The sequence below is a fragment of the Gadus macrocephalus genome, chromosome 11 (assembly GCF_031168955.1).
Source record: "Gadus macrocephalus chromosome 11, ASM3116895v1".
Taxonomy (NCBI): Eukaryota; Metazoa; Chordata; class Actinopteri; order Gadiformes; family Gadidae; genus Gadus; species Gadus macrocephalus.
This window is the reverse complement of record NC_082392.1, coordinates 12,378,165-12,393,164: the sequence shown is the minus strand read 5'-3', so window position 1 is coordinate 12,393,164 and position 15,000 is coordinate 12,378,165. Positions and strand designations below refer to the sequence as shown.

The window sequence follows — 15,000 nt, the reverse complement described above, 5'->3', positions numbered from 1 at the left end:
AGGCGGCGCCCAGCTTGGCGCAGGGGGGGACCGGGGGGACGGGGGACGGGGGACGGGGGGTTTGGGGGGGCTGGGGGGGTGCAACCCACCCGCCGATTTATGGCGCGGTAATTGCGAGCCTCTTACACGACGTGATTACGCCACACGGATGCATTTAGTTAATGGTGGAGGAGCAATATGGCCGCCCCTCAGCCGCCACCGCCTCCCCCGCCTCCCCCGCCTCCGCCACCACTGTGGATTGAGATGGGAGGTTGGGGCTTTTGGGGGTGGGGGGGGGGGGGGGGGGGGGGGGCACTGAGGATCCCCACGACTTCTCTAACTACCCATAAATCCTTGCTTCAAGGGAGCCCTACAGCGGGCTAACTACCCTGCTAGCATGTCGACGTTGTCGTTATGACATGGGCCCGGCGCCGTGCCGTCCTATTGGCTGGTGGGCCCGTGCATTACACACACACATATACACCTCCATGTATATTCATCCAACAGCGGCCTGTGCAGACATTTCATGTATAAATAAAGATACGGTATAATGTTGACATGTTATCTGACACTTCTGGGGTTTTTAACGAGGCAGGGTTCGATAACGCTCAGAAATGCAAAACAAACCGACGTTGATCCACCTACACCACGCGCACACAAAACAATCGCACTCGCGCACACACACACACACCCCGGTATCTTCCCCCGGCGACGCCAGCAGATCTGAGCAGTCCAAAACATTTCCTTCACGTACCAATCCGGAGGGGATCGTCCACCAACACAATTTATTCATTCACAAGCACACAATTAATATTTCACGGCTGCGAAAAGCCCAGTTGTGGAGGTAGTTCCTTCTTCTTCTTCCGTCTGCTGGGATCCTGTGGTGCTGAGGTTGTCATGCCGGTGATGAGACGAGAACGGCAGTAAGGTCAGGCCTATTCCTCAAGTGCTCGGCTAATGAGAGCTGCTCCATGCTGCTGCCTTTCATAGTGAAGTGCCAGTCATACGGCAAACACCACCATCAGCACGCAGCGCATGGTGTGTGTGTGTGTGTGTGTGTGTGTGTGTGTGTGTGTGTGTGTGTGAGCTGCTTCACAATAGGGAGATATAAGCCAATCAATTGAATGTCTAAAGAGCAAAGACCATCTTATATGCCGAGTTGGTAGTAAGTGGTACATGTGTTAAGTGTGCGTGTGTATGTGTGCGTGTGTTTGTGTGTGTGTGTGTGTGTGTGTGTGTGTGTGTGTGTGATTGTGTGTGTGTGCATTGGAGTGTCTTTGTCTAATTGTGTGTGTGTCAGTGTTTATCCTCCAACGTGTGTCTCTGGTGACCTGTGTGTTGGTGTGTTTAAGTGTGTGTTGATTTTCATTCTCAACCGTGTGTGTTTGTTCGTTTTCGAGAGTGCCTACATTCCACTTGGCTGTGAGGCAATTTGTGTGTGCGTGCGGGTGTGTCAATTGGAGTGCATTTGTTTCACATTCTGTGAGTGTATATGTGTGTTTGTGTGTGTGTGTGTGTGTGTGTGTGTGTGTATGTGTCTGCGTGTGTGTATATCTGTGTTTGTGTGTGTGTGTGTGTGTGTGTATGTGTGTGTGTGTGTGTGTGTATGTGTGTGTGTGTGTGTGTGTGTATGTGTGTGTGTGTGTGTGTGTGCGTGTGTGCTTGGTGCACGTGGCGGTGGCGCGCCCATCTCTCCCGGCTCTTACATCCAAAGACACATTTGATGGCATCAGCAGAAAAAAAAAACGCGTCCCAGCAGGCGAGCCGTCTGCAGACCGAAACCTCTTAAAAGTGTGCATTTAGGTAATTACGCGACTCGCCCAAATATGTTGGGAGTCCACTTAGAGCCTCAGAACACCCGGGGCTATGCCGACGCTGCTTGTTTCACTCACTATTGACGTACCCCCCACCCCCCCCACCCCCAATCACTTAATAGAAAATAAATGAGTTCACCCTTAAGTGATTATTGCTTAGTGCCACCACAACATGTAAATTACTTTCATGAAAAACTAATCCGGCCCCTTTGGTCAAAGAGGTAAGAGAGAGACCGGGAGACACAGAGACAGAGAGACAGAGAGAGAGGAGGAGGGAGGGAGACAGAGAGACGAGAGGGAGAGAGAAAATACAGAGAGAGAAAGACCAAGAGATTGACAGTCAGAGGGAAAGAGAGAGGGAGAAATATATCTAAAGAGCATAAGGGAAAAGATGGATAGAGGAGAGAAAGGAAGAAGGAGAGGCAGAGATGCAGAGTGAGCAGTGGAGAGAGAGAGGGACGGAGACACGAGTGAGAGATGGAGAGACAGAGAGTACGGTAGAGTCACAGAGTGAAAGATGGAGAGAAGAGAGAGAGGCAGAGACAGAGTGTGATGGAAAGAGAGAGAGAGAGAGGCAGGCAAACACAGGGAGAAATGGAGAGAGGGGAAGAGACAGAGTGATAGATGGAGAGAGAGAAAGAGAGAGAGGCAGAGACAGAGTGAGAGATGGGGTGCTGTTGGGTTCAGCTCCAACACAAAGGCAGAGGTTGCGTGTTGTAGAGGCTGTCAACACAGAGTTACAGTGCGCTGGAGGTCAGAGGGGTCTACAGATCACAACACGGTGAATACACCACAGAGTCCATCTCCTCACACTGCCTCACATCTACATTTCCTCTCCCCAACACAACAGACAACAGAAGTACAACAGAGTGTTTTGTGGGTTTGTTTCTTGCATCTCCTCCTCTGATGCTACGATTGTGTAATTTGGAAAGTAGCTTGGCAGCGTTGCACCGTGTAAACATGTTTTCCATTATCGCACTGCTTGGTCAGGAACATTAAGTGGAATATGAATACGCACTCAGGGGAAGGTCTGGGCCTTGAGTAGTGGTTGGTTTGAGCTGTTTGCTGGAGGAATAGAGAGCTATCTTGTGTAGGATCATGGATGTGTTAAGTAAAATACTGAAAAGTGTAAAAGCTAAACCGTGCTTTTATCAGCTGGTTTATACCCGATAAGATGTTACACAGAAAGAGGTCTTTGTTTGGTCTTTGTTTCCATTTTTCAAACTTTGGCACATTTACGATGAGAATTAAAAGCTTATGAAGATATTAGGAAATCCTAATTTATGATATCCTTAGTTGATTATCCTATATATTTTTTTATTATTCCATAATTAACGCTGTTGATTCAACTTTGGAATTGTATTATTTTCTGAGAATAATTTCATCCTGTAGATGAGTTATCTCTGAATATTTTATATAAATTAAAAGGAAATCCATAATTTCCTATGTCACAAACCAAAATTTAGATAGATAGATAGATAGATAGATAGATAGATAGATAGATAGATAGATAGATAGATAGATAGATAGATAGATAGATAGATAGATAGATAGATAGATAGATAGATAGATAGATAGATAGATAGATAGATAGATAGATAGATAGATAGATAGATAGATAGATCCGTCCGTACGTACGTACGTACATACATACATACATACATACATACATACATACATACATACATACATACATACATACATACATACATACATACATACATACATACATACATACATACATACATGCATAAATAGACAGATAGATATTAAAGATAGAATTGTCTATGTTACAAACCAGAATTGAGATAGATACATGGATAGAGAGATGGATAACGTTAGGGCTCTAAACAGCCATTTTAGGGCTCTATGCAACAGCAGGTGTGTGACTGAACATCTTCATTCCCCCCCCAAACAAGCAGTGCTGATTTGTCTCTTTTAGCTAATCAAACTTGCTTAGCTAATCTGTTTTCTCTCAACAAATCCACTTTCTCACAACTAATCCATTTGTCCTAGTTAGCCCTGGCTCCACACTCTGTTCGCTAAATTCTGCTACCTTGTACTCCTTCTTTCCTGTCTCATTCCTTCTCATTTATTTCATTATTTATTGAATCGCCATGGAAATGGAGCAACCATCCAAATTAAAAAAACAGAGCTTCAAATAATTTAGCTCCATTTTTATCCTTTCTTAATCCTTTCTCATTCTAAATACTGTCCTGTCTTCTGCTGCGACACACCCACATTTACCATCTGGGATTATTAATCTAAGACAAAAAGAGAAACAAATGGAAGGAAAATATATCTATAGTTGAAAAATAAAATACGTGCACCAGATATATAGCAACGTTTTAGTACAATTTATCTTCTTTTACCAACTATATTTATGAATACTAATTCTCAATCTCTTCTGTGTGTGTCTCTGTGCGTCTCCGTGTGTCTGTGTGTGTGTGTGTGTGTGTGTGTGTGTGTGTGTGTGTGTGTGTGTGTGTGTGTGTGTGTGTGTGTGTGTGTGTGTGTGTGTGTGCGTGTGTGTGTGTGCGTGTGTGCATGTGTGCTTGTGCATGTGTCTGTGTGTGTTCTCCCACAGCATGCAAGCGGAAGGAGCAGGAGCAGAGCAAGCTGGAGCGGAACCAGGGGCCCAAGCGCACCCGGCTGGTGTTCACTGACCTCCAGAGACGCACGCTGCTGGCCATCTTCAGGGAGAACCACCGGCCGGCCAAGGACCTGCAGATCACCATCTCCCAGCAGCTGGGCCTGGAGCTGTCCACCGTCAGCAACTTCTTCATGAACGCCCGGCGCCGCAACCTCAACAAGTGGGCCGACGAGGGCCGCCCGTCCTCCACGGGCTCCTCCGGCTCCAGCGTCTCCTCCTCCGCCGTGTCCTGCAGCACCGCCTGAGGAGGAGGAGAGGAGGTGGGGAGAGGAGGTGGAGGAGACGGAGGCGGTGGAGTGCGTTAGAGCAAGTAAAGGTGGAGGTCACATTGACCGGTCCGGGCAGGGATCGGCCGTGATTGCAATGTTCTCCTCGTTATTAGACGGAGCGACGGCGTTCATTTATTTATTTTTTACGAAGACGAAGAAGTACTTTGACGCTTTTTCCTGAAACCAAAGTTCGATATCGCACCCCCTTTGGAATGAAAAGGGGGTGCGATGCCTAAGAGGAGGAGGAGGAGGAGGATGATGATCGCAGGACACGGGAGGTCTTGCTTTGTACAGTCAAAGGGTGCCATGTTTGATCTTTGACTTTGATGAGAAGAGTCACACCCTGTCGTGGACATCTATCTCATTGCGTTTTCGATTTTTTTACTTTCCGATGCTGTAGAATAGAGATGATGATGACGATGATGATGATGATGATGAGGGTATTATGAATCAGGAGGAAGCATATTTTTCTTTTGGGGGGGGGGCCGCGTAAACCTCAGAGTCTGCGAGTCATCTCTCTCTCTCTCTCTCTCTCCAAACGTGAACAATCAAGAGGCAGAGGCCCACTCACATTTGGAGGGACGTCGTGTATTCTGAATCAGTGTGCTCTCAATTCCCTTGTGACCAGTCTTACCATCCAACGTGTTTTCATGCCCCCCGATTTTTCTCTCAAGAATCAAGGTGAACAAGAGAAAAAAAAGCGGCACTTATTATTTTACCAACTGTCACATTTTCCGTTTTCAGTTTGTTTTCCTGAATAACTTTTGGTAGCCTTTTCCACTTTCTTTAGCGGGTGTTTCCATGGTAATGGTTCACAGGACTATGGACCTTGTTTTGGGAGAGGTCTTTCATTGACCCCTCCCCGTTGTCAATCATTTACCACTGGCCAGAACCTCCAGCGTCCTGCACTACTCCACTGAAGATGGTTGCGCCTTGAATAAATCGGCGTTTTTCAAGGGGAGAATGTGCAGCGCACCTCACTGTAGGGCCAAGACAGAATCAATAAGGCAAACACGGGGAGCAGAAAAACCGAGATGTGTTGGAGCAACCATCGAAATTCAAGACACAGAGCTTCCCAAACAAAAGCTCCACAGCCATTTCTGACTTTCAAGAAAAACCCCTAAAAACCCCAAGACGAACAAAACAACAACAAAAAGATAGACGCCAAAGTGAAAGAGGCATCCACCAGACACAATCTATATTGAAGTTTTAGTATTTTTCCACTCATCTATTTTCAAACAACTGAACACAAAACAGTTCCAACATCGCAAAGATCTTTTCCTTTTCTTTTTTTATCTATCAGATGTCTAGAAAAATGGAGGATTGTAATTCTTTCAGCCCTTTTGTACAGATTTCAAGCACATCGCTCTATTTATAGAAACACGTTGGAAGTGCGGGGCAGTTGTTCCGGCCCTGCTGACGTACAAGGTCATTTTTGGTCCACAGAGGAAGGGCTTTCATGTCCCTCCTCATAGCCAATACTTCAATTGGAACAAGAAGGTTTTAAATGCAACTGCTGATCTGATCAAACTATTTATTACTGCATTTGTGTATTTATTGATTTATATTTTTGATTTCCCTCGTTTTACTTTCCTCTCTCTATTTATTTGCCTATTTATTTATTCTATCTATATACTGTAAGTATTTATTTAATGATGCTTTCTATGTCCTGTGTGAAACTAAAGACTTTTTTCTGATGGGCACTTTTAGCTGTAGGCTCCCATCATAATACCAAAGATGAAGATTGTCCTCCCTGAATGTACTGAACCCTGCCCCTTTGTTCTCCCCCCAACCCCACCGCTGGTGTTGCGTATGTCTCCATCTCCCCGGCCCCTAGGCCTGGCCTCTTCTGTTGCGTTCGGGGGATTCCTCTAGTTTGTCTCTGTGGTCTGCTCCTGAAATCCACGGCCAAAGCCTGTTTGAATGTTGTAATAATGATATGAATATGAATAATTATAATAATAATTATGATCCTTTTAAATACTACTAGCGATAACAATGTGACACCCATAGGCCCAGAAGCGCAAAGGGGCACATGGGGGCCCCCGCTCCAAGTCTGTAGGTCCTTGAGGGGCCCCTGACCACATGTTAACGCAACGCACTGGGTGTCCGCCCGGGGGACTGCATGGAAGGCCCCCTGACTCTCCCTGTCACCCCCGGCCCCCCACCCCGTGTCCCCAGTGATGCAGGGCAGACGGGGCGATCGTACTGTTCCCCCCGCACTGTTTCGTACCGTTTTTCACCTGCCAAAGACTCCTGCCAGTTGCCTCAGTTCCACACCGCTCCAGAGGGGTTAGGGGTCCTCAGTTGTATGGGAGGTGGGATAGCGAGGAAGGGGGCTTGGAGGGTACGGGGTGTCTCCTCAGACCTTCAGTGCCGGTGATAGCTGATTATTCTGTTGCGTGGGCGCTGTTCTCCTAGTGACGTTGTTCTAGACAAGGGAAGCAGCCCCCGGTAAACGCTGTCTGAGACGGTCCACTTCTGCATCTTTAACACCCCACCCACCTCCACCCGGCCCCCCCCCCCCCGCCTCCCCCCTGTCTCACAGCGTGCACTTGAAAGACGTGCGGTCATGAAAGAGGTCATCGACTTTTTTCCGCACACTTCAAAGGGAAGGGTTTTCTTAGGGATTTTTTTGTTTTGTTTTTTTTATCCTCCCGTCTCCTCTACCGGGTATCTGTTCAGGGGTCTGGGGTCTGCTCTCGGACAGACCTGTGGGCTTTAGGAGTGGGGCGGGGGGGGTGGTCGACAGGGCGTGGGGAGAGATCAGAGAGCAGGCTGAATCATGTGGAATTGGCAGTGGGAGGGGTGGATCAGGAGCAGCATGGAGCTGAATGAAACTTTAATGAGCAACAATTGTACGCATGCTGAGAGCGAGAAAGGGGGAGGAAGGGCGGGGGTGGAGGTGAGGATGCAGGGTGGAGTCCGTTAGCAGGGAAATAAAAAGAAGAAAGATGAGAGGGCGGAAAAAACAGTGAAGCATGTAGGCTGGTCTCTAGACTGGGGCCCACCACCGTGAGTGTATACTAGTGTCAAAGGACAGGCGAGACAGAGGTTCGACTATATTTAGGCCTAGCGAACGACCTTCTGTTCTGCGTCAACCGGGGGAGCCCTCTTCCCTTCCGAAGGACAGGAGGAGGAAATTAAGTAGGCCTTCCGCCGCAGGCGATCTGCGGATATTCTAGCCTCTGGCGCCCCCCAGTGTGGACCCTGAACCCTGAAACATCGTCACGGCGCTTTGCAAAGGAAGCTCAAAAATGATAAAAAATAGTAATAATAGAAGCTAGCGTTTACTTTCAGAAATAAACTTTTTTTTTGTAAAAAGGTAAAAACCAAAAAAAAAACAGTTCGAATTAAAACCAAAGATTGATGGGTAACTGCTGAATCATTGTTGTTTCATGGGTACTTTTAGCAGTTTCCTATCAAAGCTAACGTTGCGCTCAGAGAAATCCAAAAAGCACCGCGGGTTTAGCTTTCCTAATGCCACGTGTCTACGTCGCATTATCTAACAGTATTACGTCAAACTGGAACTGAGAAACTGACATGAGGCAGTGTCTGTGGATAAAAGTCTTTTTTTGACTCTGTGAACCCCTTTAGTGTTTACCCGAATTGTCCACCCCCCCCCCCCCCCCTCCCCGAGTGTACATGAAGACTTTACCCATCTACCTCAACTGTGAGATGTTGTGTGGCAACAATGTTCCTTAACCAAAGATTTCCATCCTTTCAGGGTGTCTGTCTATCTACGTCATCTATCTATCTTATCTATCCTATCTATTCTATATGTCCAGCTGTCTCTTCTCCATTCCTTCAAAAACCAAATGTGCTGGAATCAATCTGTCGTTTGAGGCCCCAGATGGGCCTCTGTCCAGCCAAAGCTAAAACTCCAGTATGCTAGAGTGTCATATTTATCCATGTTCTGTATGTAAATAAATATATGAAAATCATCCTCAAGACCAAAAAAAAGGAGGTGACAATCCAAGCAAGGAGGATCTTGCTGTAATCAACGTTGCCTAATCCTTGTTTCCGAAAAAAATTCTGAATCATGTGACTTGCTGTAACAGAAAAGCCCAATAATCAAATACCCTCCCCCCCCACCTCCCCCCGATAGAAAGGTCAGAGGAGACAAAGGCTATTTTTCCACATTTGTAAACCAAGCTGTTCCCAAGTAACCCCCTCCCCCTCCACCCCCCCCACCCTCCACCCCCCCCCTCCCACCCTCTTTTCTCCAAGGTGTTTAGTGTAGTTGAATACTGTTTCAATCCCACTGTTGTAAGTAGGAAAAATAATTACTGAAATCCATACAAAAAGCTTTAAACGGGAAAGAGTTGAGGGAAATATTATATTTGACTAAGTCCTGAGTTTCCTCAACTCCGACTCCACCCACCATGCTAAATGTGATCTTTCTCGTCCATGTGTTATAGACTTACCTATGAATGTGGCTAACCAAACCAAAGGCTTTAAAAAAAAAAGAAAAAGAAAAGATACACAACACTTTAAACGTCAATCATGGTGGGACATTTTGTATCAGCAACTAAAGAAAAGCCCTTTGAATACCTCATGTGAAAATTGTTTGTTGTGATGTTGCACTAAAAAAATAAATAAAAAATGACTCATTTGTAACCCAATCACTGTTTGGTTTGTTTACTTTTGTTCAAACTACAACCAGATACATGCACTGTGGGCATCACTGGACGTCTTGTAGGCTATGTGTTGTTTTCACAGTGCACGTCCACGGAGGCCATCTCACCCACACGCTCACAAACGTTATTTGCATAGATACACATTTACATCAAGGAGCAAATATCCACATACATGCAGACATTATTATTCACAATAATCCATGCACGGTCACGCAAAGTTGAACTGACACGAGTCCGCATGGAATCAAATAACATTTGGCAAGGCAAACACGGTTATAGAATTGAATTTGACATCGTTAGAAATGTTTATGGATCACGTATAATTATAAAAAAGTATCTAGAATTATTTGATTTTAAAACCTCCACACTGTAAACTTTAGAGTGCAACATTTTAACTGGAAAAAGAAACGTTTAAAAATAAATGCTCCTTAGGAAGCATGCTAAGCTAACACAAAACCATTTAGTTTGTTTCTTTGTTCATAATGGGGAAGGAGCAGTACACAGCGATGCCACACTGGTTGCCCTGGTTACGAGACATTCGGATGTACCCCTTTTCTCCAAAGCCTTTTCCCCAACTGTGAGAGAGAGCAGAACATTTGACACCATTATATTGTTATATTGTATCTATCGTTAAGAATATAATGTGCAACATGAATACAGAAAATGCAACATAAGATATCGATCTCAAACGAGGAATACAGGACACAGAGCGGCTAGTAGTCCAAAACGTTAACTCTCTAAAATGTTTTATTAATAAGAATAACATGAATAATGAACTTTATTCATAGAGAAAATAATAAATAATATAAATAAATAAGCGTAATGTCATCGAAAATAACAACCCTTTAAAATAAAGAATTGTACAGTACAGATATGAGTTAAAGGTGTAAGCTAAATTGCAATTACATGGAGCCTTAATTGATATGGTGGCTTTACTACCTCACTGTCCTCCGCTGCGCTTTGAATGCACAGCAGGGCAACAGATGGCAAGCTGTGTGTGTGTGTGTGTGTGTGTGTGTGTGTGTGTGTGTGTGTGTGTGTGTGTGTGTGTGTGTGTGTGTGTGTGTGTGTGTGTGAGAGAAACACCTGTTCTTCACCAGCCAGTACTCCTGGCCGTCCTGCGTCCCGTAGCCAACCACCAGCACCCCGTGGTTCACCTTCTGGGTGCACGTCGGCTCGTTGTACACCCCTGAAACAACAGCACCCCGTTATCTGTTTGTTGTCTGCCTAAAGACTGATATGCAAGTCATGGAAAAATCAAATCAAAAATTATTTCCTCTCAAAATAATACAGTTTTGCTACTTATTTTAATGTAATGTCAAATCAATCAGATAAAAATGATGGAATCTTTTATATAAGTTCTACATAGTTATTCTATATGATTATAAAACTTCATGCAACCATCATTTTACCGATGCAATGACACACACAAACATTGAAACACAAACATCGGTCTTCTCATTGTTAAAATCTGTGCTGGGGACATTTCAACATGGACCCCTGGGGAGAGTTCCATTACCGCTCTCGTAGAAAGCAAATTTCTGTTGGGAGGCGTCGATCGCTACGGAGATGGGTCCCACGAGTGCCACGGCGCGCTGCAGCAACTCCTCTCTGCCCTGTGGCAGGATCATGTAGCCGGAACAGTTAGCTGCGCGGGACGCCGCGGTGTACATGCACTGTTGACCCTGGGGGGAGGAGACACAGTCAGTTATAGCTTAGCATTGTCAGCTATAGCTTAGCATGACTAGTTATAGCTTAGCAAGTTGTACTTGTGTTCAGCTATAGCTTCAGCGTCGTCAGCTGTAGTTTAGCTTGGTCAGTTATAGCATAGCATGGCCAGTTATAGCATACCATAGGCAGCTATAGAGAAGCATTGTTAGTAATAGCTTATGAAATGCGCATACAAAAAAAAGACAAAAAGAAATAGCATACATTAAATTATTACATATATACAGACAATTGATAATTCTAGCAGATTTTTCTAAAAAGAAATACATGGCTTCCTATATCCATGCACATTAGGTGTACATTTATGACCATGTATATTTATTTATTTATCTCTCTCTCCCAAACCTCATACAAAACCAGCATTTCTAAATTGGGAAGAGCTCAAGTTGGAGCTATCTGGGACGTGATGTTGGACTAGCAAAGCCCATGGCTGGCCGGAAAGGCCCCAGGCAAGCAGGAACAATGATGGAAATATGTCTAGCCAATCAATAAGGTCTGCCTAATCAATACTGTCTGCCTGATGGTTACCCTGACCTTGACCACACACACACATGTGCAAACACTCTCTCACACACACACACACACACACACACACACACACACACACACACACACACACACACACACACACACACACACACACACACACACACACACACACACACACACACACACACACACACACCATAAAGTTAACAATCAATAATCTTCAAGAAAACACAACATAAATCAAAAACCTTAACCATCTATAATTTTAACATAAACCCACAGAAACCCATACCTTATCCTCGACTATTATGAAATGTCTAACCGTGTATGTTTCTAACCATTTCTAACAGGGCAGATGAAGGTTAATGGTGTCTCTGAGCTGATAGACGTATAATAGTTGGTGTCTTGTTATGTAGTCAGCCTGAATATACCCGGCTTTGAAACTGACATTCATTCAGATGGTCAACCTTATACCCCTCACTGGTAGTGCAGGTCATACCCTACTAGCTTCTACTGAAGTCGATGTATAGGACTAGTTAGTTTTTCCATTGTTTTCCTCATTCCACCTTGTGGGCAAGATAGACTATTGGTTAGGGTTGATTGACTCCAAGCCGAAAGGTTATTGGTTTTAACCCAACGCCAGTCTACATGCAGGCACCCTTACCCCTCGCTCCTCAGGAATGACCTGTACCTAACCAAATTCATTCCGATTGGCTTTGGATAAAAGCACCCGCCAGACACTGGTTTTAAGCACTGCTTGGTAGCGGTAGGCTGGTCCTCACCTCTACCCAATAGAGGTAGACTGGTCCTCCTCTACCCTATAGAGGTAGACTGGTCCTCCCCTCTACCCTATAGAGGTAGACTGGTCCTCCTCTACCCTATAGAGGTAGACTGGTCCTCCTCTACCCTATAGAGGTAGACTGGTCCTCCTCTACCCTATAGAGGTAGACTGGTCCTCCTCTACCCTATAGAGGTAGACTGGTCCTCCTCTACCCTATAGAGGTAGACCAGTCCTCCCCTCTACCCTATAGAGGTAGACCGGTCCTCCTCTACCCTATAGAGGTAGACCGGTCCTCCTCTACCCTATAGAGGTAGACCGGTCCTCCCCTCTACCCTATAGAGGTAGACTGGTCCTCCTTTACCCTATAGAGGTAGACCGGTCCTCCTCTACCCTATAGAGGTAGACCGGTCCTCCTCTACCCTATAGAGGTAGACCGGTCCTCCTCTACCCTATAGAGGTAGACCGGTCCTCCTCTACCCTATAGAGGTAGACCGGTCCTCCTCTACCCTATAGAGGTAGACTGGTCCTCACCTCTACCCTATAGAGGTAGACTGGTACTCCCCTCTACCCTATAGAGGTAGACTGGTCCTCACCTCTACCCTATAGAGGTAGACTGGTCCTCCCCTCTACCCTATAGAGGTAGACTGGTCCTCCCCTCTACCCTATAGAGGTAGACCGGTCCTCCTCTACCCTATAGAGGTAGACCGGTCCTCCTACCCTATAGAGGTAGACCGGTCCTCCTCTACCCTATAGAGCAGGGGTTCTCAAAGTTTTGACAACTGAGGGCCAATTTAGGAACCCAAAATTTGACTGAGGGCCGCCAAAGGAAAAAAAATGTTGGCGGGAAACGCCGTCAGCATCCCAGTGGTGAAAAAACATTGCACCCGCACCGTGGACCTCTGGGAGTGAAGTCAAGTGAGGTCTAAATCATGAAACTGAGGTTCACCCTTTCAAAGTAATGTACAGCCGGATTAAAACTAAAAAATGTAAAAGGATTTAATTGAAAGCTAGAGAGAGTCGAATTTTCTCTTTATATTTATTTATATTTGTTTAAATTAATATTGCTAAAAAAAATAAAAATAAAAAGTTTTTTTTTTTCTTTTTTTTTTTTTATAACTTACATAATTATGTATGTCATTGCGGGCCGCCAGGAATGATTCCGCGGGCCGCCATTGGCCCGCGGGCCGCACTTTGAGAACCAATGCTATAGAGGTAGACTGGTCCTCACCTCTACCCTATAGAGGTAGACCGGTCCTCCTCTACCCTATAGAGGTAGACTGGTCCTCCCTTCTACCCTATAGAGGTAGACTGGTCCTCCCCTCTACCCTATAGAGGTAGACCGGTCCTCCTCTACCCTATAGAGGTAGACCGGTCCTCCTCTACCCTATAGAGGTAGACTGGTCCTCACCTCTACCCTATAGAGGTAGACCGGTCCTCCTCTACCCTATAGAGGTAGACTGGTCCTCACCTCTACCCTATAGAGGTAGACCCCCACTGCCCACTCACTTCTTTGGCCCGGTAGGGGTAGGCCTCCTCAGAGTCTATCCCCTCGTTGGCGATGACGTAGCGGAAGGCCTGGTGCATGCTGCCCCCCAAGCAGCCGTGGTTCCCGAAGCGGCCGGAGCAGTCCACCAGGTTCTGAGGGCTTAGGTCCACCAGCTTCCCGGTGGTCTTGGCCAGCTGGCCCTCCAGGGCCCCCACAGCACTGAAGGCCCAGCAGGACCCGCACAAGTACTGCATGGGGGGGGGGGGGGGGGGAGATGGAGCCAGGATTTGTAGGGTAAGCCCTTTGTAACCTTCACGATGCCCTTTGTAGAAACACGTTAAAAGTTGCCGTGTGTAGAATTCAGTGGCATTCAGCGAACGGACTTGGCAGAAAGATTCCTAATTATGTTTGAGTTTGTGTGTAATCCCATGAAAAAAAACATCAGATGTGTTTTCGCTATTTTAGGAGGATCTACAAAGGGATCTGGTCCTCCCTCATGGGTGATGCCATGTTGCAAGACCATTTTCCTACAGTAGCCCAGAAGGAAAAAATGGCTCTAGATACAACGTCTGTTAAATTAAATTAAAAGAGTGATTTTTGGGCTAACAGTTCCAGGAAGGAGGGAGGCGTGTTGTCCTCATGGCTACGAACAATAATGTTTTAGTACCGCCAATGTTATGCTTTATGATATGTATGAAACTTGCCACACACTCTGGCGTTATACTATAAGTAAGAAGTTTAACACTATCTCTGGTGCGCCATCAACATCCGCTGGAAAGACGGCGCTCCACACATCCAGCCACACCATGTATTGATACTAAAGTGTCCGAGAAGCTAACCATCACTTGGACGCACTAGCGACATTGACCGCTGGCCGCAGACTTTATAATCCACATGTTAAATAGTGTAGCGAAGAGAGGACCGTGTGTAGAGAAAATGTCAATAGATGATGGCCTCTGCAATGTCCTAAAGCATGTACAGTGTCCATGGTGACTATGAAATATAATATATAAAATCTACCCGATTGAGCACCTTACACAATACAGGCCACCCTAGTCGTTGGAAAGGGAGGGGGGGGGGGGGGGGGGTCTGTTTTTTGCATTCTGCAATCTCACCGCTAGATGCTACTCAATTCATTGGACCTTTAAAATAAGAAGTTTG

The 15,000-nt window shown here is 45.8% G+C and overlaps 2 protein-coding genes across 3 annotated transcripts in view; one reads left to right on the top strand and one right to left on the bottom strand.

Annotated features, from left to right (window-relative positions):
• onecutl (one cut domain, family member, like) overlaps window positions 1-8,126 on the top strand; it is a 23,719-nt gene extending 15,593 nt beyond the window's left edge. For both annotated transcript variants that reach the window (XM_060064627.1, XM_060064626.1), the window contains exon 4: window positions 4,381-8,126. In XM_060064627.1, the coding sequence (XP_059920610.1) occupies window positions 4,381-4,691 (311 nt within the window). In that variant the 3' untranslated portion in view covers window positions 4,692-8,126. The remainder of the gene's footprint in view (window positions 1-4,380) is intronic.
• A 909-nt stretch (window positions 8,127-9,035) lies between these two features.
• LOC132467377 (procathepsin L-like) overlaps window positions 9,036-15,000 on the bottom strand; it is an 11,297-nt gene continuing 5,332 nt past the window's right edge. The window contains exons 5-8 of the mRNA XM_060064624.1: window positions 13,863-14,087; window positions 10,875-11,040; window positions 10,442-10,544; window positions 9,036-9,930 (exon numbers count right to left, since the gene is read on the bottom strand). Coding sequence (XP_059920607.1) covers window positions 9,816-9,930; window positions 10,442-10,544; window positions 10,875-11,040; window positions 13,863-14,087 — 609 coding nt within the window. The 3' untranslated portion in view covers window positions 9,036-9,815. The remainder of the gene's footprint in view (window positions 9,931-10,441; window positions 10,545-10,874; window positions 11,041-13,862; window positions 14,088-15,000) is intronic.